This window comes from Zootoca vivipara, chromosome 9 (genome assembly GCF_963506605.1).
Source record: "Zootoca vivipara chromosome 9, rZooViv1.1, whole genome shotgun sequence".
Taxonomy (NCBI): Eukaryota; Metazoa; Chordata; class Lepidosauria; order Squamata; family Lacertidae; genus Zootoca; species Zootoca vivipara.
In genome coordinates, this window is record NC_083284.1 from 23,546,363 (window position 1) to 23,566,788 (window position 20,426).

Below are 20,426 nucleotides of genomic sequence, written 5' to 3' on the forward strand. Positions count from 1 at the left end.
TGTTATGTTTGGTTTTTCCAAACAAGCTACTCAAGATCTGTAAATGTCAAGTTGCTTCTTTTTAAGACAACGGAAGGTTTTAAATTTCATTATCTAATTTCTAGCTCGGGGCAGCTAATGACATTCCATGCAGATGGGACCCCACTCCCCATCAGCCCCAGCCAGCAAGGCCAGTGGTGAAGGATCATGGGAGCTGTAGTCCAAGAACATCTGGGGTGCCCCATGTTGTCTACTCAAAGCTCTAACCCAGGCATCCCCAAACTGCGGCCCTCCAGATGTTTTGGACTACAATTCCCATCTTCCCTGACCACTGGTCCTGTTAGCTAGGGATCATGGGAGTTGTAGGCCAAAACATCTGTAGAGCCGCAGTTTGGGGGTGCCTGCTCTAACCGATTGAATGAGCTGATCAGTTTAAGTAAAACTAACAGTACAGTAGCAAAACTTTAGGTCCAATATATTCTAGAGAATGTTTTCTAGTACTACTCATTACTAGAAGTTCCTTCCCACTGCAAACACACGCACAGAACTTTTTTCTATTTTTTAAAAGATTAACTTTATGGACTTTTGGGGAAATTAACACACAAGGCCCTTAACAAAAATTATTGTGAAAATACAAGAATACACAATCAGCAGTCTAAAGACACAGAACAACAACATAAAGTCTGGATGTCTAAAAAAAAAAATCAGGATTTTTTTCCTTATTCATGTAGTCAGTTGTAAATGAGTCCTTGTGTCTCGCTCATGAGCTAACCCTGTTTTGTTGTTCAATTTCTCCATCAGGCCAAGCTCCATTAATTCAATTTGGTAAGGATACCCCTTCCAAAACCGGGCCAACAGTGGATAAGCAATGAGAGATTTAAATAAGATATCTGCATTCTGACTCTGAAATATATTTAATGAAGCTAACTCGGGTGAATGAATTACCAGTGATAATTATGTAACTCTAAAAGTACTGTCTTCCAAAAACCTAACACTTTAGCACAATGGCATCACATATGCTGCCATGCCTTTTTACCCTATTAAAGAAATATCTCAGGGCCAAAATAAATTCAAAGAAAAAAGTTCACCCTTAAAAATCAACCTTGCCGATGGAAATTTAACCCGCCTCTCTCCCATATGAAGCTTGTAGTCCTACCTATTATAATTTGGTTATTTCAAAGAAGAACATTGGTTTTCTTTTTTTTTTCCTGCCTCTGTTTTCAGCCGCCTTCCCCCAAGCACCCTTCTGAGTGTTGTACAGGAGGCTGCTCTCGCTACCCCAGCTAAAACAGCACAGAACAATCAGCTGCCAGACTATTACTGCTTGGTCTGTTCCTTATTTCTCTAACACGAAACACAAAAATGGAAAACAAAACAAACAACCTAACAGGCTGTGGGTTTCTTAACTCGGCTGTGAAGCTAGCAAAACTATTCCCAAAACTAATTTTTCAGAAAAACTGTAATACCTTTCATCGCACTCTGAGTTCCCTGTGAGACACATGTGGGTTGTTCCTTTGCAAGAACCTTTTTTTTTTTTTTTTTTTTTTGCTTTCACAAGAAAATCTAGGACAATTCAACAAAGGCAAAACAGTCAAAGTACTGAGAGAGATCATGGGATTCACTACACACTGGGATTTACCTGGCAAGTCTTTTAAAAGGTGCAGAAAAACTTGCACACACAATCAACAAAGGTGTTTGAGAAGTTGTTACCACCGCCAATCTATTTTTGGAAGGCAAGCAAACACTTTCAGAACTACTTTGACCACAGTCCTTCGCTACTGCAATCACAGAAATTGTGTTTTGTTCAAAACAAAAAGGGGGAAATAAAGTAAAATCCCACTGGTACTGTGCTGCCCTTTGCTGAAAGAGACATTGCTAGCGAGCTTCTGGGCAGCGGGAAATGAATTTCTCTGTCTCTCGCTCTCTTTCACGCCACCCCTCTTCATGCAATAACTTACCAGCATTCATGTCTTTGAACTTCTGCTTTAGTTCAGCAGGTGTGAGACGGTATTGGTCAAGGCCATCATTCCAGTAAATGTGATCAAGGACTTGGAGATCGCCGCCCACAAGCCAATCCCCTTGCTCCATGACCATCTGGGAAATTCAAGGAAGGGAGTTGTTTCAACAGCATGCAACACTATTCCTGCAATTTGTCTTAGTTGCTTTTAATTCTGAATTTCAGATTTGGGGATTGAGCACTGCTATCAATAAGAGTTACAATGACTGAATTCTGCTCTGCTATCAGAGACAACATACCACTTAAGGCCACTTGCTGGGAACAGGAGTAGCTGGCCACTATCGGAAACAAGATGCCTTTGATTGATCCAACAGGACTATGGCGTTTTAAACAAGCACCTTGAATTGGGCCCAGAAATTGATCAGGAGCCTCTGTTGACACTTTAAGACTACTTAAGGGGGTGTTCGAGATGCCCTCACCTAGTTTGCAACAGAGCTGCTATATGCGCCTGGCGCCATCGCCCCAAACTATACTTTACATATTTATTTTCATCCAACTTTTCCCAAAATAACTCACTTTTAAAAATAAAAAAGCTCACAAATTAAAAAGAAAACATATACAGTACAAGGGAATTAGGGTGCGGGTGGGGGTGGGAGAAATGGAGAGGAAGGAGACCAGTTTGACAATGCCGTAACAAAAATGGTGAGTGAGTTGGAAACAGGCCTTTGTGTCCACTTGGGGCCAAACTGTTGGTGGTTTGTTTATATATTAACTGCATTTATATCCCACTTTCTTCTCCAAGGAGCCCGAGGTGCTGTACATGGTTTTCCGCTCCTCATTCAACCCCCCACAACAACCCTGTGAGGTAGGTTAGGATGAGAAGCAGCAACTGGCCCAAAGTCACCAAGTGAGCTTCGTGGCGGATTGGGGATTTGAGCCCTGCTCTCTCAGATCCTAGTGTGACACTCTAACCATTGCGCCAGACTCTCTCTCTGTCTTCCTTGAATACAAGTTCTGCAACTCATCCTACAGTGTTGCTCCTCTGACCAGATTATGTTTCCCAGACCTAGGGCAACTAGTGGTTGGGGCAGAGCATTCGTTCTGTTGGTGGGGGGATGGGACAAACTCAGTTCCCCACCTGCCCCATAGATGCAGCGAGGCAGTTCTCTCCCCACCCCCACCCCCGCCGTCATGATGTTTTTTCCCCAGCCCCACAAAATCCACTTTTGACTAAGCATGCCTGCCTGCAGCAAAACTGGCATGCTACCCTGTTTAAGAATTTGAACTATGACCTGAATTAGGGCCATTTAACCATTAACATAGCATTTTTTTAAATTAAAAAAATCAACAACTTGAAGACTGGGCTCTAAATATTCTGATCCGACTGAGCCAAGCCCTCAGGCAGAGCAGCCAGCTGTTTTCCTGTCATCACTGCTGAGTAATTCATTTTGCTGTGCTTCCTCTATGTCTCTCGCACACAAGGCTACACTTATAAACCACAGGAGAGGACAAAATTCTCTCTGATCTTCCCTGGCAGACTACAGGGCTCGTCCTAAATCTGTTTCTGTCACATATCTATCTATATGTGCACACAGAATCATCCGAGACAGGCTTCCATGCTCTGAACGGCCACAGAATGTGTCCACAAGCAGTCGGCTGTACCAAACGGGAGAGAGAATTTGCTAGGGAAGATTGGAATCTTATTCCTGGCACTTTTGTGTGGAACTTCAGTAAGGGCTTCAGGTTAGCAAGCCTTGCAAAAGAGGCTACCTTGATGTAAGGGTGGTCCTTGCACGTTGTCCCCCATTGGCGGGCACAGCGTTCCTCTTTCCGGTGCTCGAAGAACTCTGGATTGCGGAGAATAGCCACACGGCGACCGTCATACAGCAGAGCAAAAGCTGTGCAGCCATCTAGTCTCTCCTTGTCTTCCGTTGTGGCTGTCAACACTATAGGCACTGACAGGTTAATGATTCCCCCTGCAGGGTGAAAAAAGAAGAAGCAACGCAATGGTAGTTGTCATCCAGGTGTCCTGGTAAAAAACGTGCTTAAAAGCCTACTGTTCTGAGAGCCCGCCCTTTCCTAATGCATAGCATGGCTACCTAGCCTTGGGTTCACTTGAGATATAGGCCTGTCTCGGGAATCCTTTGCAGAATTTTTTTACCTCTCCATACTGGTATCTAGGTAAAGGCACCAAGGAACAGGTATATTGTGAGTGCAAGTGGGAGATCCCTTGCCCCGAGCTGGAAGACAGAATCAAGCTGCATTAGACCAGTGATGGCGAACCTATGACACACGTGTCAGATGTGACACGCAAAGCCCTCACTGCTGGCACGCGCCCCATCGGCCCATTTGCGCTGTTGTTCCCCCCCCCCTTTGTTCTCCCGCTCCTCCTCACACTATAGCTTGTCTACTTGTCTCCGCTGTTAAAACCCGGATCCTTTTTTGTTGTTGTTGTTGTTGCTGGTAGCCAGAGATTGTTTTTTAACCCTTTCTGTGCTGTTTTTCTGGCGCTTTGGCAGACGATGACTGGATGTAACAGTGTTCATTTTTTAACCCGTCCTGTGCTGGTCTTTTGGCGCTTTGGCAGACTATGTCGGTGCTGCGTGTTAGTTCCAGCGAAGGTATTATTCGTAATTTATTTCTGTTCTCTTTCCCCCCCAAAAAAGCACAACAGCTTTGGGGCATCCCCCCAAAAAAGCAAAGCAACTTTTGCACACACCCCAAAAACCTCCAAAACTTTGGTCAGCAGCTCCCCCAAAAAAGCTCAACAACTCTGGGCACTTTGTGATAAATAAGGGTTTTTTGGTTAGGTTAGGTTAAATAATTAGTTTTTGGTTTATTAAATACAGTTATATATTACAATTACAGCGCCAGGTGGCGCTGTGGGTTAAACCACAGAGCCTAGGACTTGCTGATCAGAAGGTCGGCGGTTCGAATCCCTGCAACGGGGTGAGCTCCCGTTGCTCGGTCCCAGCTCCTGCCCACCTAGCAGTTCGAAAGCACATCAAAGTGCAAGTAGATAAATAGGGACCGCTCCGGTGGGAAGGTAAACGGTGTTTCCGTGTGCTGCTCTGGTTTGCCAGAAGCAGCTTTGTTATGCTGGCCACATGACCTGGAAGCTGTCTGCGGACAAACGCCGGCTCCCTCGGACACGACTGGACCTGATGGTCAGGGGCCCCTTTACCTTTATATTACAATTATACATTTTTGTTATTTAAACTATAAATATCGCGAAATTATGGTTTTTTTCTCGAAGTGACACACCACCCGAGTTATGCTCAGTTTTCTGGCGAATTTTGACACCCCAGGCTCTAAAGGTTGCCCATCACTACATTAGACTCTCTCATTCTAACATTCATTCTCACTGCAAAGCAAATAGCAATTGCACTCTCCAAACACATGCGGCATTCGGGCCGGCATTGCAATGCTTCCTAGTTCTCTGGAAGAGTTGCGACGCCATCAATTCACAGCTACACCCAGGAAACGTGCCTTGTGGGAAAACCCACCAACTTAACAGGAAACACTTAGCGAAGTCCCAGCTCTTCCATAATTGAGTAGGGCACACACGACTGTTCCCAATACTGTCCCTGCCATATTGTCTTGAAATTGCCCTGTTGTCATGCAGTTGAAGCAAATAATGCCTGGGGCAAAGAGGCACATATTTCCTTCTGGTGATCCACAAGATTGGAAACTAGGAGATACCCAACTGCCGCAGAAAAGTTGGAAGCACCCACTGAAGCATTTTGAGAAAATAAAAGGAAGTTTACATTTTGGCTGGGGTAGGTATAAACACAGACACACTTACTTTACTTATGCAATCCATTCTCCAGTATTACTTCTACTAAGGTGGTTAGCAACGCACATAAAAATGAGTAGGAATAATGCAATAATCTCTCAAATGTCAAAAGTACTATGCTAAAGTACATATATACCCATTCAGCCACTTCAATCCGCAGAACTGGCATGGCCACATAGCATTTGTTCTGGAGTTGTAATAAATCAATCTTTCATTGTGGCAGTTCCTACACTTTAGAAAACACTGCCTTCCGGCATCAGGCAGGCTCCTTCACTTAGAACAGTATTTCCCCAAGTTTGGGTCGCCAGCTGTTTTTGGACTACAGTTCCCATCATCCCTGACCACTGGTCTTGCTAGTTGGGGATTATGGGAGTTGTAGTCCACAAACAGCTGGAGACCCAAGCTTGGGAAACACTGACTTAGAAGGCAATTAATGAATCAATGTTAATAATAAGAACAGCACTCCAAAATATGAACCTACTGTAACACTGACAAAACTTATGGTTCAAGCTGAAAAAGCCTGTGCACATATTAATAGGGAGTTCCTACAAAATTAATCTGGAACATGGCATTTTTGTCCATGTCTTGCGAATTCGACACCCAACAGCCTGCTGCAATGCATGGCGACCCTACAACAATACATGGTTTGTTTTAAATATCCATTTCCTTACAAAGAAACATTCTGCATTTATCACTTCAAGCTTCAACGATTGCCAGTTGATTTTATGCTTGCGGGAAGCTATTACCTGGAATTCTTAGAACTACATTTGTTTCCAATAAAGAAACAAATTTTAGTATACAAGGTTATAATATTTGTAGAGTAAATGTTTTGCAGATGGCTATCCATGCATTTGACATATTAGCTCTTCTCTTGCATGTTTCTCACTCCTTTATGAAACTCACTACGACCCCTGGTCTCCTGGCAGGTTCCTTCTTTTTTTAAAAAAGCTTTCCTTTCAGCAATGATATCTAGATGATTATTATTTTTGTCCCTACTAGTCCACAAAATAAATTAACAAATATGTGTGTGTATATAAATATATTTAAGCATGTGCATATATATTCTATGTGACAGGGAGTTGTGTGTGTTGAGTGTGTGTGTGTGTGTGTGCGCGCGCGCATCTTACATGAAGTTCACGTATGTAGTTTCAACCATACGTGATGTCATGGTCTGGCGGGATGCAGAGGAGAGGTGGGAAGCACCAGCTGGGGAACCTCCAAGGGACGCCCCTAGGGGGAACAAGGCTCAGAACCAGGGGATTGGTGGGGGGACAATGGTGTAAGGTCAGAGAAAGAAGATGGAGCAAACTGGCGGGGAGGAGATGTCGGAAACTGAAGGGGCAACAGCGTTTAGTGAGCAGGAAGAGACTGTGGCAGAAGGCAGACCAGACTCAGAGGCAGGAGAGGAGGGGGACCAGGAAACAGACGAGACAGGCTGCTGAAGAATCCAGGGAGTCTCCCCCTCCTGTTGCAACCAGCTGCCCTGCCCCCTGGTGCCCCATAACACAAGAGAGAAATGAAAAGGTAAGGGGGGAAATCAGTCAAGTGCAGGCGCAGTGTCCGATTGCTTGGGTAAACCCTGGAGAGGAGAATTTTTTACTGGGCCTATGACAAACTATGTTTTTAAAGGATTAAACGAAATGATTATCCACATGACCAACAGAAATTGATACTGCTGTATGCAAATTTCAAGGTGTCTTACCATCAAGCAGGCAGTCAAAATGAAGGCACTGCAAGTATTCTCTCTCTCTCATAAAGCCATTCAGCGGTGTTGCCCAGCCCTCTGCCAGGACTTGTACCCACTGCATATCCAGCTAAAACAGGAAAGTTGATAGTATTAGACCAAAGATTCCCCATCACTGCTTTACTGCATCTCTAGACGCAGCTGCTCAGAGGGATGAACAGCGACAAGCAGTCATTAACAAACAAGGGCTCAATGAAGTTGCATGAATGCCACAGGGGTCAACAGTCAAATGCAGGACTGCAGAAAGAGAAGTTAACCAATTAAAACAGAGGCATAAATCTGTAAAGTGAAGTGGGAAAGGGGGAAAATGCATAGCATACTGAAGACTTCAAAAATGTGATTATATTAAACTACTGGATACAGTGGTAGACTAGTTAGAAAGGGGAAATTGGCCAGTTCAATGATATCAACAAGATACTTCCTAAAGTAAGGCAATTTGTCCCAAAGCACTGACACATTGCGGGGGGGAGGGGGATAGACTTATGGCTGAAAGGCAGAATAATCAGAATTATAGTCTGAAATTGAATCATGGAAACAGAACCCAATTCCTGCTATCTCAAGCGTGCAAATTGCTACTCAGCCGATCACAAGAGGTGAGCAAGAGAAGACTCCAAGGCAAAACAGTTTTTGCACGACTGGGAGATCAATATGCCACAAATAACACAGGTTCTATCTGGACAAGTAAAAATACTTTTGTGGCCTTTGCAAACCTGTATTACCTTGTTTATTTCCAGGACAGGTAAAGACTCTGCATCTGTTTTGGCCAATTTAAGTTTGTTTTCAGGCACATACAGCTCCTTAACCTCGTAAGAGGCATCCACTGGTACAATGTCCTAAAAGACAAAGGCGAAAGTTTTTAAAATTACGTATTATTATTTTATATGCTACATATCAAATGGTGGTGCTGCAGGTCAGCAGCCTGCTGCCTTTTAAAACTAGCTGTAACCTGTATTTATGCTAGTGCTTTTGCCATTCAAGTTATCTGCAGAAACATCTTTATCATCTCACATCGCTGAAAAATCCAGCAGCCGCTCTAAAACATTCTGGAGTTAACTGAGAGTTAAGTCCCTTTGAATTCAACAAGATAGATTTGGTTTAGATTGCATTGTCATTTTATTATTATTATTTACTGAATTTATATACTGCCCTATATTAGGAGGTTTCATTGTCTCCCCTTATAGCCAAAAAAGGCTGAACTGACCTCTCAGCCAAGGAAAGGCTCGGCCCTACTTTCTTCACAAGAATGTACATACAGTGGTACCTCGGTTTATGAACACAATTGGTTCCGGAAGTCTGTTCATAAACTGAAGCGTTCATAAACTGAAGCAAACTTTCCCATTGAAAGTAATGGAAAGTGGATTAATCCGTTCCAGACGGTCCGCGGAGTAACCGTTCATAAACTGAAGCGAACTTTCCCATTGAAAGTAATGGAAAGTGGCGGTCCGCGGAGTAACCGTTCATAAACTGAAGCGAACTTTCCCATTGAAAGTAATGGAAAGTGGATTAATCCGTTCCAGGCGGGTCCGCAGAGTACTTAAACTGAAGCGTTCATAAACTGAAGCAAACTTTCCCATTGAAAGTAATGGAAAGTGGATTAATCCGTTCCAGACGGTCCGCGGAGTAACCGTTCATAAACTGAAGCGAACTTTCCCATTGAAAGTAATGGAAAGTGGATTAATCCGTTCCAGGCGGGTCCGCAGAGTACTTAAACTGAAGCGTTCATAAACTGAAGCAAACTTTCCCATTGAAAGTAATGGAAAGTGAATTAATCCGTTCCAGATGGGTCCGCGGCGTTCATAAACCGAAAATTCATAAACCGAGGTTCCACTGTAATCTGATGAAAAAAGAAGGGGGAGGCCTAGATAAATGGAAACAAGTTATATACACAGGGAAAAGGAGGTGTCCTAGAATTGGGAGCCTAAGTAGGAAACCAACTTCCCATCCCTACAGTAAAAGTGGCCATTCAACCAGACCTATTAATGGTTAATGGTTAAGAGTGTTGAGATTAAGACCTGGGAGATCAGTGTTCAAATGTTCACGTGCAGTGCTATTTTTCTAGAAAAAGAGGTTCTTTTACAATGGCGAAGGCGCCCACCTGAGTGGTGCCAGAACTGAGTTCTGGTGAGTTCCGGCGGAAAGAAAGCCCTTCTCATTTGGCCACGAAGCTCATGGAGTGACTCTGGGCCAATCACAGTCTCTCATCATAACTTACCTCAAAGGGCTGTTGGGAATATAAAATGAAGAGGGGAAGAACTATGCGCACCCTACCTTGAATGAATGGTAGAAAAAGAAGCAGTTGTCCAATTATATCTGCTCCCCCAGCGTTATCAACCTGCACTAGCAACCCCACTGACAAAACTGATGGAACAATGTACACTAGGATAGAAAAAAAGAATAGGAGACTCATACTTCCTTTGTTGCTGCTTACTCTGCACAGGGAGACATTCGTTCTCCTAACTGATGGACAGAACCATACAGCTATACACCTTCCCCTTTGTACCTCCTCCTCCTCCAACTTCACGAGGGACGACAAAGCAGCAACAAAGGAACTAAGAATCATTTGTCCTTCCTCCACTTTCTAATCGAAACCTTATACAGCGATAAATTTGTCCTCCCCTTTCTTACTGTGGGATGGCCCAAACTCATCACAGCTAGGTCTTAAAAGCAGGGCAGAAGACAATACAAATGTGGTGCCTGGTTTGGAACATTTTGAATTAAAAAACTAAAAAACAGTGCAGTTCAGCATTTGCCAGACAGCACAGAGGACACAGACAACCAGAACAACATTTGAGTGGGAAAAGAACGTGACAGAGTCACCGCAAAGTTAAATTTCTCGCCAATGACGTCTCCAAATGCTATAAGTAACTTAAAACATGTTTAAAGATTGGTGCTTAAGCAATCTACTCTTTGTCCCACCCTCCCCCTGCCCAAAATTCTGTGTGCTTAAAAAAAAGGAAAGTCTATCATGCTTTGATTCTGAATCTGGAAGAATATACTGCAGGGGCTCTTAAAATAAGGCAACCATTCAAAAGACTTAACACAAACCCAAGTCTGCTCCTAAATTCTTCAATTCCTCACAAGTAATGGGCAGGCTGGAACATCTACACCAATATGCTTGGAATCTGTCAAAAGGTTCAGTAACTAGATGTACAGGGGATTCTTCTATCCAAACCTAATTAGCATAGTTTGAGAAAACAGCTCAATGAGAGCCTCGTTCAAAAATTTGTATGTTAATTCTTTCCCAGAGGAAACAGCAATTGCTGTAGAAGGAAGATGATGGGCTGTATATAGACAGCGACTGATTATCCAAAGAGCATCTACCAAAATATTTTAGAAACTAACAAAATGAAAGCAAACACCCTGCCACTCAGATTTCAGTTCATAGCATCTGGGCAGCTTTAACTTGTTCTGTACACATACAGTACATACCGGTAATACTGCACAGAAAGGAATCTACTGTCAGGACCAAAGGTAAGCAGTGTTGCTGACTTTACAATGGTAGTGGTATGTTCCATTAGTTTTTATTTTATTAATAACTGTTAAGAATAACGGCTGCAAAAGATTTAGGAAGAAAGCAGTAACCGAGGCCAGTTTCAATGTCTCTAAAGGGTTTTTAAATGGCAATTTGTCCATGCTTATTTCATGGGCCCTTACTCCCAAGAACCCAAGTTTTAATATTTTTTCAGTGACCCTGGTGACTGTGGTGTAGCCCTTTGGCAAGCAACAAACCTTCCTGCAGGATGTAAGCATGGATTGCTCCAATCAGCTGGATAGCAATCCCTGACCTAGGATGACTAGCATGCCTCACTTCAGAGGAGTCAAGCTGGCAAGCTTCTCTTTGCCCTATCCTTTCCCACAGAAGAGGCCAGCAGGGGTCTTCCTTGGCTACTGTTTGGTAACTCTGTCCAAAAGTGGCCAAACCATCTGCCTTTCCAACAGGAAAGTCCAGGAGGTAACTGGCTCAGATGAAGCACATACTGTTTTTGGCTGGGCTGTTGACACCACCACCACCACCACCACCACAATCTAGATCTCTGTAACTAACACCATAGGATGGCGTCCTAGGGATCTGCACCAAAATACTAAAGAAAAAATATGAACCTACAGGCCAACAGTGGAGGCTTATGGGGCTTGCTCTCAGGTTAAGTGTGTAAAAGTTTGCATCCACAGAAATGCAGGATTATGCCTCACACTGAGTCAGACCATTCAAATGAGCTCAGAATTGTCTACAACGACAGGCTGCATCTCTCCAGGGTTTCAGATGAGATTATCTCCCAGCCCAACCTGGAGTTCAGGGAGATTAGATGATAGATAGATGATAGATAGATAGATAGATAGATAGATAGATAGATAGATAGATAGGTAGGTAGGTAGGTAGGTAGATTGTGTGTGTCGTTGCTTTGCAGTGTTATTTTATGCACTGCAACTTGTTATTTTTATTTATTATAGTTTAGAAATTATTTATTGCACTTAAGAGTGAATTTCTGTTTATTTGCTGAGATTTAATTTTATTGTGTACAGTACTATTATATTCCAATGATTTATTGAATAATACTCTATTTCATATAAGTTGTTCATTTTAAAGTTATGTTTTTATTATGACATTTCTGTATCGGATCAGATTGTTGTAAGTTGTGCGATCTTCAGCTTGTAAACTGCCTTGTGTACAGTAATATAGAAAGATGGATTACAAATTAAAAGTGGAATGAATGCAATGAGATGACAGATCTTGAACCCGAGACCTTCTGCATGCAAATCAGATGCTGTATCCTTCCCCAAAGAATTATGGAAGCAGGGGATATTTAGGGGCAGTCTTTGCAAAAAAAAGGGGGGGTGCTAGGATAAGCTACAATGATAAGGATCAGATTGGACACTTAAAACTGGTTCTGAACCCCCATTGTAACTGCAAAAACAAAATGGATATGAATCACAGTTAACACAAGTCCCAGTCACAGCCAGATCGGTGTCATTCAAAGAACTTTCGAGCACGCAGATCCAAGCATATCCAAGATTCATGCATCAGTGATTCATACATTACACTCTTCGGTGCTTGCAGAGATGCAAATATCTCTTGTTTTTAGTGTGTGTACAGAAGATGTCAGTCAGCTTCGGAGAACAAATATTCCTCAGGTTTAACAGACAAGGAACCCGTTTAGTTAACAACGAAGTCGAATCATTTTACTGCAAGACTCTATGTCTATTTTGAAATTAATACTACTTTCTTTACTTCATAACGCCTAATAGCCAAAGTCTATAAATAAGCTGCCTTAAAAATATTGTCTGCTATTTTGCAGAAATACGTAGTCATGGGTAAAAGTTTTAGAAACAAAGAATTTTAACGAAGTTGTTTTTTGAAGTATTTTAACGAAGTTGTTTTTTAAAGCATTTTAACGAAGTTGTTTTTTAATGTAATAAAAGGAATTCATTTGCACAGTCGTTTTTCACATGGGGCATGCTTTATTTATGAACACTACAAGCCTATCTTAAAATGTTTATAAAGTATAAGCCAGAAAGCCTATGGGGAAGGCAGATAAGAGACGGCATCTAAATATGTGGTGTGCCTTGTTTTAAAACAAAAAAAAATAGCTTTAGTTAAAGAGTGTTTCCAATCAAACTGCTAGGAATGAGCATTCTGTTAAAAGCTCCTTCGTTGTCATTGAAAGTAAAAGAACAAGCATAGAGGCAAGTCAGTTTAGGAAGCATTTTAGCAAATTACTAAAGCATTTTTCTTTTACACTTTATGAAGTTGTTCCAAACGTGGGAATCAAGTCATGTTGCATGACTACTGCAGAAGTCTACTATCTCGACTGCCATAAATGTAACACACACAAGGCACAATCAGCGTACATACTTGCATTTTCACCCTTAGCCCAAGATGCAAACACCAGCAGCATCTCAACACTACTTGGGCTGAGAAGCTTGTGCACGGGCACAAAATACATTTCAGAACATTCAACCGTGACTACATGAAAAGGCTAAACATTCAAGTAATTTATAGCATTAGTAAATCTAATGATCCTGTATCTAGTACAGATACAACTTTTAAAACATCACTTTAGATTAAAAACAGAGGCAAGAACCTCATCTCTTAGGAATCACATACAGCTCGGTGAAAAATGTGGTGTTTGGAAGCCCTCTAGTGGTGAAGCCTGTGCTTTTTTCAAAGCGTTTTTTTAATGCAACTTTTATTAAAGAAAAAATACGTGCATTGTCTCTTTTCTCAAGTTTTGTTTTCTCCAGCTCAGTTTCATTTGTTGTGAGGCGTTAGTGTTGCATGCGGTTTAAGTTTGGGAAGAAAAGAGGGGGGAAGAGTTGGAGGGTTTCATTCCCCGTCTGCAGTCATAGGATTATCATATGACTGTATGTGTTTTGTTCCCACAGAGTGGATGTGACGTAGACAGGATGTTTGTCTTACTCCTGTTCCTGAAGTGGGACTGTTGTCTCCTTTCTTCTTTCTCTTTACTGGCTGTGATGCCAGAGAGAGGGAGCCATAATGTAGAGCTCCCACCTGTTTATATGTAAATAAAGCCGTTTAGCCTTATTTACTGACTTGTGTGTGTTGTTCTACACGTTTGTGAGAGCAATCGCAATTTGCCCTGTGGGACCAGTTTGACCCCTGGCCCCCCGGCATGGCTCAATTGCTAACAGGGTACATAGGGTGGGTGGGGTGGCAAGGCTTCTGTTCTTCGACTTTGTTGTGATTCAGTCGTTTCCGACTCTTCGTGATCCCATGGACCAGAGCACGCCAGGCACTCCTGTCTTCCACTGCCTCCCGCAGTTTGGTCAGACTCATGTTGGTAACTTCGAGTTAGTACACTTTGACTTAGTGTATGTGTTTCCAAGTTTCTTTTAAAACGTATCTTAACATTGTTCCACATTTCACTGCGATTGTTGGACATACCAATGCATTTATCACTAGTCAGAAAATGCAAAACCACCCCATCATAAAAAGATAGTATTCTATTATATACATAGCTGCAATGCTATGTGTAATGTTATTCACTTTAATGAGCTGTTAAGTCAATATTAATTCATTCATTATTCAGGACTAGGAACCAACAGATGCTTATTATCACACCCACTAAAACTGAATGCAGCAACATGAGATAACTTCTTTTTAACAGCTATCCAGAGCCTAACAAAATTCTAACACTGCCTGAATCAAGTGCATATCCACAGGAAGATTACAGAATGGACATTACAGAGGTAACTAGAATAATGAACTTAGCTGTACTATATATACACCAGGTGACATGCACAACATTGCATGAACAAAGCCCTAGATTTAGTTAAATCAACCTCTTTTGGGCTCCTTTGAAAGTGGAATATAAATTGAAATAAATAATTGCAAAGGATTTGTTCCGTAGCAAGGATGTTGCCTGCTGCTTAATAGCCATGAACATTTCACATTGCAAACTGTGTCCAAAAGAAGTCAAAGGCCACAATACAGAAATGCTTAAAACCACTAGTATCAGCCAGAATGATCTGATTCTGTTTGGTCACATGAGAAAAACATTGTGTCTTTGGGGCATAAATATTTAAACTTCTGTTGCAATGCAGAAAACTTTTCTGGTTTGACTGCTCTTTGTGAGCCACGGTTTCTTACTTTAAGGCTATAGCTCAAGGATAAAGCATCTACTTAGCATGTAGAACGTCCCAAACTCAATTCCTAGCCTCCCCAGAAAGAGCTGGGTATGTCCTATGTTCCTATAAACAGGGAGGCAGCATTTGAAAGTTTCCAATTTTCTGCATTCTGGTGTCCCAATGTACCATTTATTTACCATTTGAATGACAACCTGTTTATGAAGGGTTTTTGAAAAGGCTCCAAGAAAAGTAGTTTCCAACTGTTTCACTTGAATGCACACAACTCAGCACAAGTCATTTTGGACAGCTGGCTGGGTGAGGAATCTGCTAGAGCTCTATGTGGATGGAGCCAGGTGAACAATGCTCATTTGAAAAATGGCGAGTTACAGGATGCTACATCCTAGGAGGTGTATCAATTACACAGAGACCATATTTCACCCAAGTCTGACATGACAGCAATGAGAAATATTATGAGACACTTTACCTAACCATTTATTTTGAGTGACAAAACAAAGGAAAAGCACGTTTATAACTCAGCTGAGAACATTTGTTCCAGGATACGTCCAAAACTGACTGCTTTCTCTCCTTTGGGTCCAAATTGCAATACTTGCTGGGGAGTTTAAAACATGTCATCTTCTTTCCATTGCAATAAGAGAAACAAAATGGAACATGAGCGGTCTCTAGGCAGAACCATCATGGCCGCACAGGTCAAAACCCATTTAAGAAGCACAAAGCAAAAACAGGGAGTCTTTCATACTGGCACATTGGCTCTGGAGCTGAAATGGTGCGAAATGAAATTTATTTCAATAAAAAGCAACTGAGGCATCAGCAGAAAGCTGACTCAGCAGCATCAAATGGAAGTGCTAATGCATGTATACAACAAAATAAACTGGATTACTAATGGTACTAGGAATACCAGCAGTTTGAGAGTTTAGGTGAATTCACTGACTTTTGGGGGGATTGGGGGGGTTAATTCTTAAATGCCTTTGAAAATCTCCAGTAAGTTGTAAGAACATAACCTGCAAGCTGGCCATCTAGTCCAACACCCTCTTTAGGATGCCCATGGGAAATCCACAACTAGCTACCAAGTGCAACCACACTCTCACCTCCTGAGTTTTCCAGCAACTGATATCCAGAAGCATACCGCTTCCAACAGTGGAGGTAAGGTAGCTTTCACAGTAGTAACAAACCGGGGGATTTGGACCCAGGTGGCGCTGTGGTTAAACCACTGAGCCTAGGGCTTGCTGATCAGAAGGTCGGCGGTTTGAATCCCTGTGACGGGGTGAGCTCCCGTTGCTCGGTCCCAGCTCCTGCCAACCTAGCAGTTCGAAAGCACATCAAAATGCAAGTAGATAAATAGGAACCGCTGCAGCGGGAAGGTAAACGGCGTTTCCATGTGCTGCTCTGGTTTGCCAGCAGCAGCTTTGTCATGCTGGCCACATGATCTGGAAGCTATACGGCGGCTCCCTCGGTCAATAATGCGAGATGAGCGCGCGACCCCAGAGTCGGTCACGACTGGACCTAATGGTCAGGGGTCCCTTTACCTTTACCTATTGAAGTTATCTAGGTGGTGGTTATTTACCAGACTGGGACTCAAGGCAGCTTATAACTGCAAAAAGTTGAAAAGTAATTACTGTTTACTGTTGGATCCCCACTGGGTACCCAATGGGAGCCTCCACATGGACCAGCCAAACGCAATTAAACTATGTTCTAGCAGCCATATACAAGCCCCAATTGCTTTCTCCTTTCCGTGATAAGGATCTCACAGAGCTCCACGACTTACAAAGTAAAAAAGTGATTCTGCTAATGTGCATTAATGTAGCAGAAACGTACAAAAAAAGGACAGCAACATGCCTTTCTTTTTTCTTTTCTTTTCATTCGCTCACAGTGAAACGAGAACAAAAAACAGGTAGTTCATTTCCGTTTAAGACAGGGGGGCAAGGGAGTTCCCAAAAGTAAGAGTGCTGCCGTAGAGTCTCTCTTTATTGATGCTCTGCGTATTCATTCCCCACTTCTCTTCATTCAAGCAATTCCACTATGATCTCTGAACCACTCACAGCTGGCAACTCACGGTAGCAGCTACAACCTGCCATTTGGGAATTACCATTTCAGAACGGAACAACTTTTCCTCTTGCAAAGCTCTTAGCTATTCCTTTATTAGACACTTTCATGCATGCACTCCTCCCTCCACCCTCAAATGATCCAATTACAAGAGGGACAAGTTTTATCTTTTGCTGTCCCTTTTCCTGTCAAATTGTGAAGACTGAAATATTTGAGGTCAGGCGGGTGAAGTACTGTTTGCTCACTGATGCAAGATATAAATTGCTGGGTATCACCCAATAGAATTAGACCCACTGTGTTGGTTTTAGGCGTTTTACACTCGAGCGTGACTAATTTTGCATTTCACCAGATTCAACTACCCCATTCCACTAGCAGAAGTCAGTGCCAGGACCTCTGCTACCACATCAGGGCTTCCCCCACCCCTCCACCAAACCCTTTTTGGAGAGTGGGAAGAACCCCCCCCCCCAGCAAAGCACATGAGGGAGGAAAGTGGGGATCACTCCACTGGGCAAGTAGAAATGTTTGCATTGACAATATTCTTACCCAATATTCTTAGCACTATTATGAATTCTACCCTCAAACAGGGTTAAGAATGGCAACGAAACTTAACTTGATTAATGGTGTAAGTTTGCATTGAGTAGATCTGCAGAATCCTGCATATTAATAAAACCACATTTCTGAAGAGAGGAACACATTTTACCTGTTCTTGGAAAATACACAGGAATTGCCATTCAATTGGAAGTTTTCAAATCGATGAATCTAACCAAGTAAGGGACGAAATGTTGCACCCCCTACTTTACAATAAGCCTGTTTACATGTGCAGTGAATATTAAGCCGGCAACTTTACAAGATGTTTACAAGTCAGCACTACAAGACTCCATACCCTCTCTTGCAGAAGTTCCACAACTTGCTGAATGCAGTCATTGACATCACAGGAATCCGTTTTGAGGACCAACTCGGGGGCTTCAGGTTTCTCGTACTCTGAGTCAATACCAGTAAAACCTGAGTGGGGGGGAAAAACAGAACATAGGACAAGGCTGCTTTTCAGGTGGGTCTTCTCAGATGGGCTGTAATATGTTATTCCAGCTACTTATCTGAAAAGCTTGCTTGCATCCAACATTCCAGGTCTTTACTGGTCCATCCCAAAATAATTACTGAACTGTAACTAAAAGGGTCCTTCTGTCTCACTGTAAATCTACTTGTGGACAAAGACAATGTCTTTCTGTGGTGTGATCATAAGCACATTTTTGAACAGGGAATATCAGAGTTACAAGGAAAGCTTGTGCAGGCTGATACGTCAGTAATTTCAAATTTTCTTTCACTTCTGGGCACACACACACACACACACACACACACAGTCAAAGGTCTGTATGGTTAAAGCTATGGTTTTCCCAGTAGTGATGTATCGAAGTGAGAGCTGAACCATAAAGAAGGCTAATTGCTGAAGAATTGATGCTTTTGAATTATGGTGCTGGAGGAGACTCTGAGAGTCCCATGGACTGCAAGAAGACCGAACCTATCCATTCTGAAGGAAATCAGCCCTTAGTGCTCAATGGAAGGACAGATCCCGAAGCTGAGGCTCCAATACTTTGGTCACCTCATGAGAAGAGAAGACTCCCTGGAAAAGACCTTGATGTTGGGAAAGATTGAGGGCACAAGGAGAAGGGGACGACAGAGAACGAGATGGTTGGACAGTGTTATCGAAGCTACGAACATGAGTCTGACCAAACTGCGGGAGGCAGTGGAAGACAGGAGTGCCTGGCGTGCTCTGGTCCATGGGGACACAAAGAGTCGGACACGACTAAATGACTAACCAACAACAACATATACACTGCATATATATATATATATATATATATATATATATATATATATATACACACACACACACACACACACACACACACACACACACACTTAGACAACATATCTTGTTGGGCATGTGCAGTTTGAGAGAAGATACTGGATTTTAAAAAGCAGCTTTGTATCCAGAGTAAACAATAGCCAGAGTAATCAATAATTTTGCTCTCTGGGAAAATGAACAATAGTTAGACAATTAAGTATGGTTCCATTTGCATTCTTTGCAATGTTACTGGGTTGTGTCTCTATCCCATATATATGCTTAGACATAGCATATGAGACCACCACTTTTCTGAAGCTAAGCAGGTGTGTGTCTGGTCAGCACCTGGGTAGGTGGCCACTTGGGAACTACATCTATGCCACCTTGGGCTCCATGTTTTTTTTAAAAAAGGCAAGATATTAAAGTAAGAAAATACTTTTCTGTACCCTAGTATTACAGAGAGCAAATGTCCTGCATTACATTTTGTTGGTCATTAGCTTATTCGTACAGTAGGCAATAGCCCAACAGCCCCAGTTGGGACACCATAAAAGAACTTTGACATGAAAGCTCACCTTTAATTTCTCCAGCACGAGCTTTTTTGTAGAGGCCTTTCACATCTCTCTGCTCACAAACATACAATGGAGCATCCACAAATACTTCAAAGAAAGGCAGGCTTGCCACTTCGTGAATTTGCCTTGCATTGTTACGGTCCTGAGAAGAAACAAAGAGAAAAGCAATGGCAGAAATAAAACTTTCCACCACGTAACACGTTAAACAACAACCCAGTTAAATGTGTACCTATGCAAGTCACGGTTGACACAAGAAGGCTTTGTAACCTTGGTTCTCAGTATCAACAACAAATACAAATCCTCACTGTAGAGTGTAGTATCAGTTTGAAGAGGGCTTTCAAACCATGGTTAAGAGAAAACCTAGTCTGTGCTGACGCACATGGAAGGTGCTGAATCGGACTCCCAATTTACAAAACCACAATTTTCAGGGAACCAGAGCTATGTCTACATGAGGGTACCATGTCGGAAGGTGGGCGGAAATGAAACCCACTAAGGCATTGCAAAGTCTAATGATTAAACACAGCGGCTGCTTACATATCAAGCTAATTGAAAACGTTATCATATGTATCTGCTTGAATGACTGCTGGCCTTCAAAGCACACAAAACAAGTAACTGATTTAGACTTGCACAGTAGGTAGCGTTTTTATATGTCCAGCTTAAACATATGCTTGCCACAGTTGCCGTGGTGAGCATCCCACCCCTTTGGGGTGGATGTGGTGAGTCCCAGCCTACTCCTAAAAATGGAGCTGTGGTGGGAAAGAGACTGAGGATCAGCAGCAGTTGAATTGTACTTCTGAAGTTTTCCAAGCACAGCACTTCCAAAGTGCAACACAGGAGGCTGGTTTGCACATAATGTTAGGCCCAGATTTGAATGATAATGTTTGCACATAAATTAA

General features: G+C 42.4%; 1 protein-coding gene across 3 annotated transcripts in view; it reads right to left on the minus strand.

Moving 5' to 3' along the window:
• Positions 1–20,426, minus strand: part of PAPSS1 (3'-phosphoadenosine 5'-phosphosulfate synthase 1) — a 51,085-nt gene that overhangs the window by 16,645 nt on the left and 14,014 nt on the right. For all 3 annotated transcript variants that reach the window (XM_035112135.2, XM_035112134.2, XM_060278490.1), the window contains exons 4-9: positions 19,534–19,672; positions 18,005–18,123; positions 8,196–8,309; positions 7,435–7,546; positions 3,707–3,912; positions 1,938–2,073 (exon numbers count right to left, since the gene is read on the minus strand). In XM_035112135.2, coding sequence (XP_034968026.2) covers positions 1,938–2,073; positions 3,707–3,912; positions 7,435–7,546; positions 8,196–8,309; positions 18,005–18,123; positions 19,534–19,672 — 826 coding nt within the window. The remainder of the gene's footprint in view (positions 1–1,937; positions 2,074–3,706; positions 3,913–7,434; positions 7,547–8,195; positions 8,310–18,004; positions 18,124–19,533; positions 19,673–20,426) is intronic.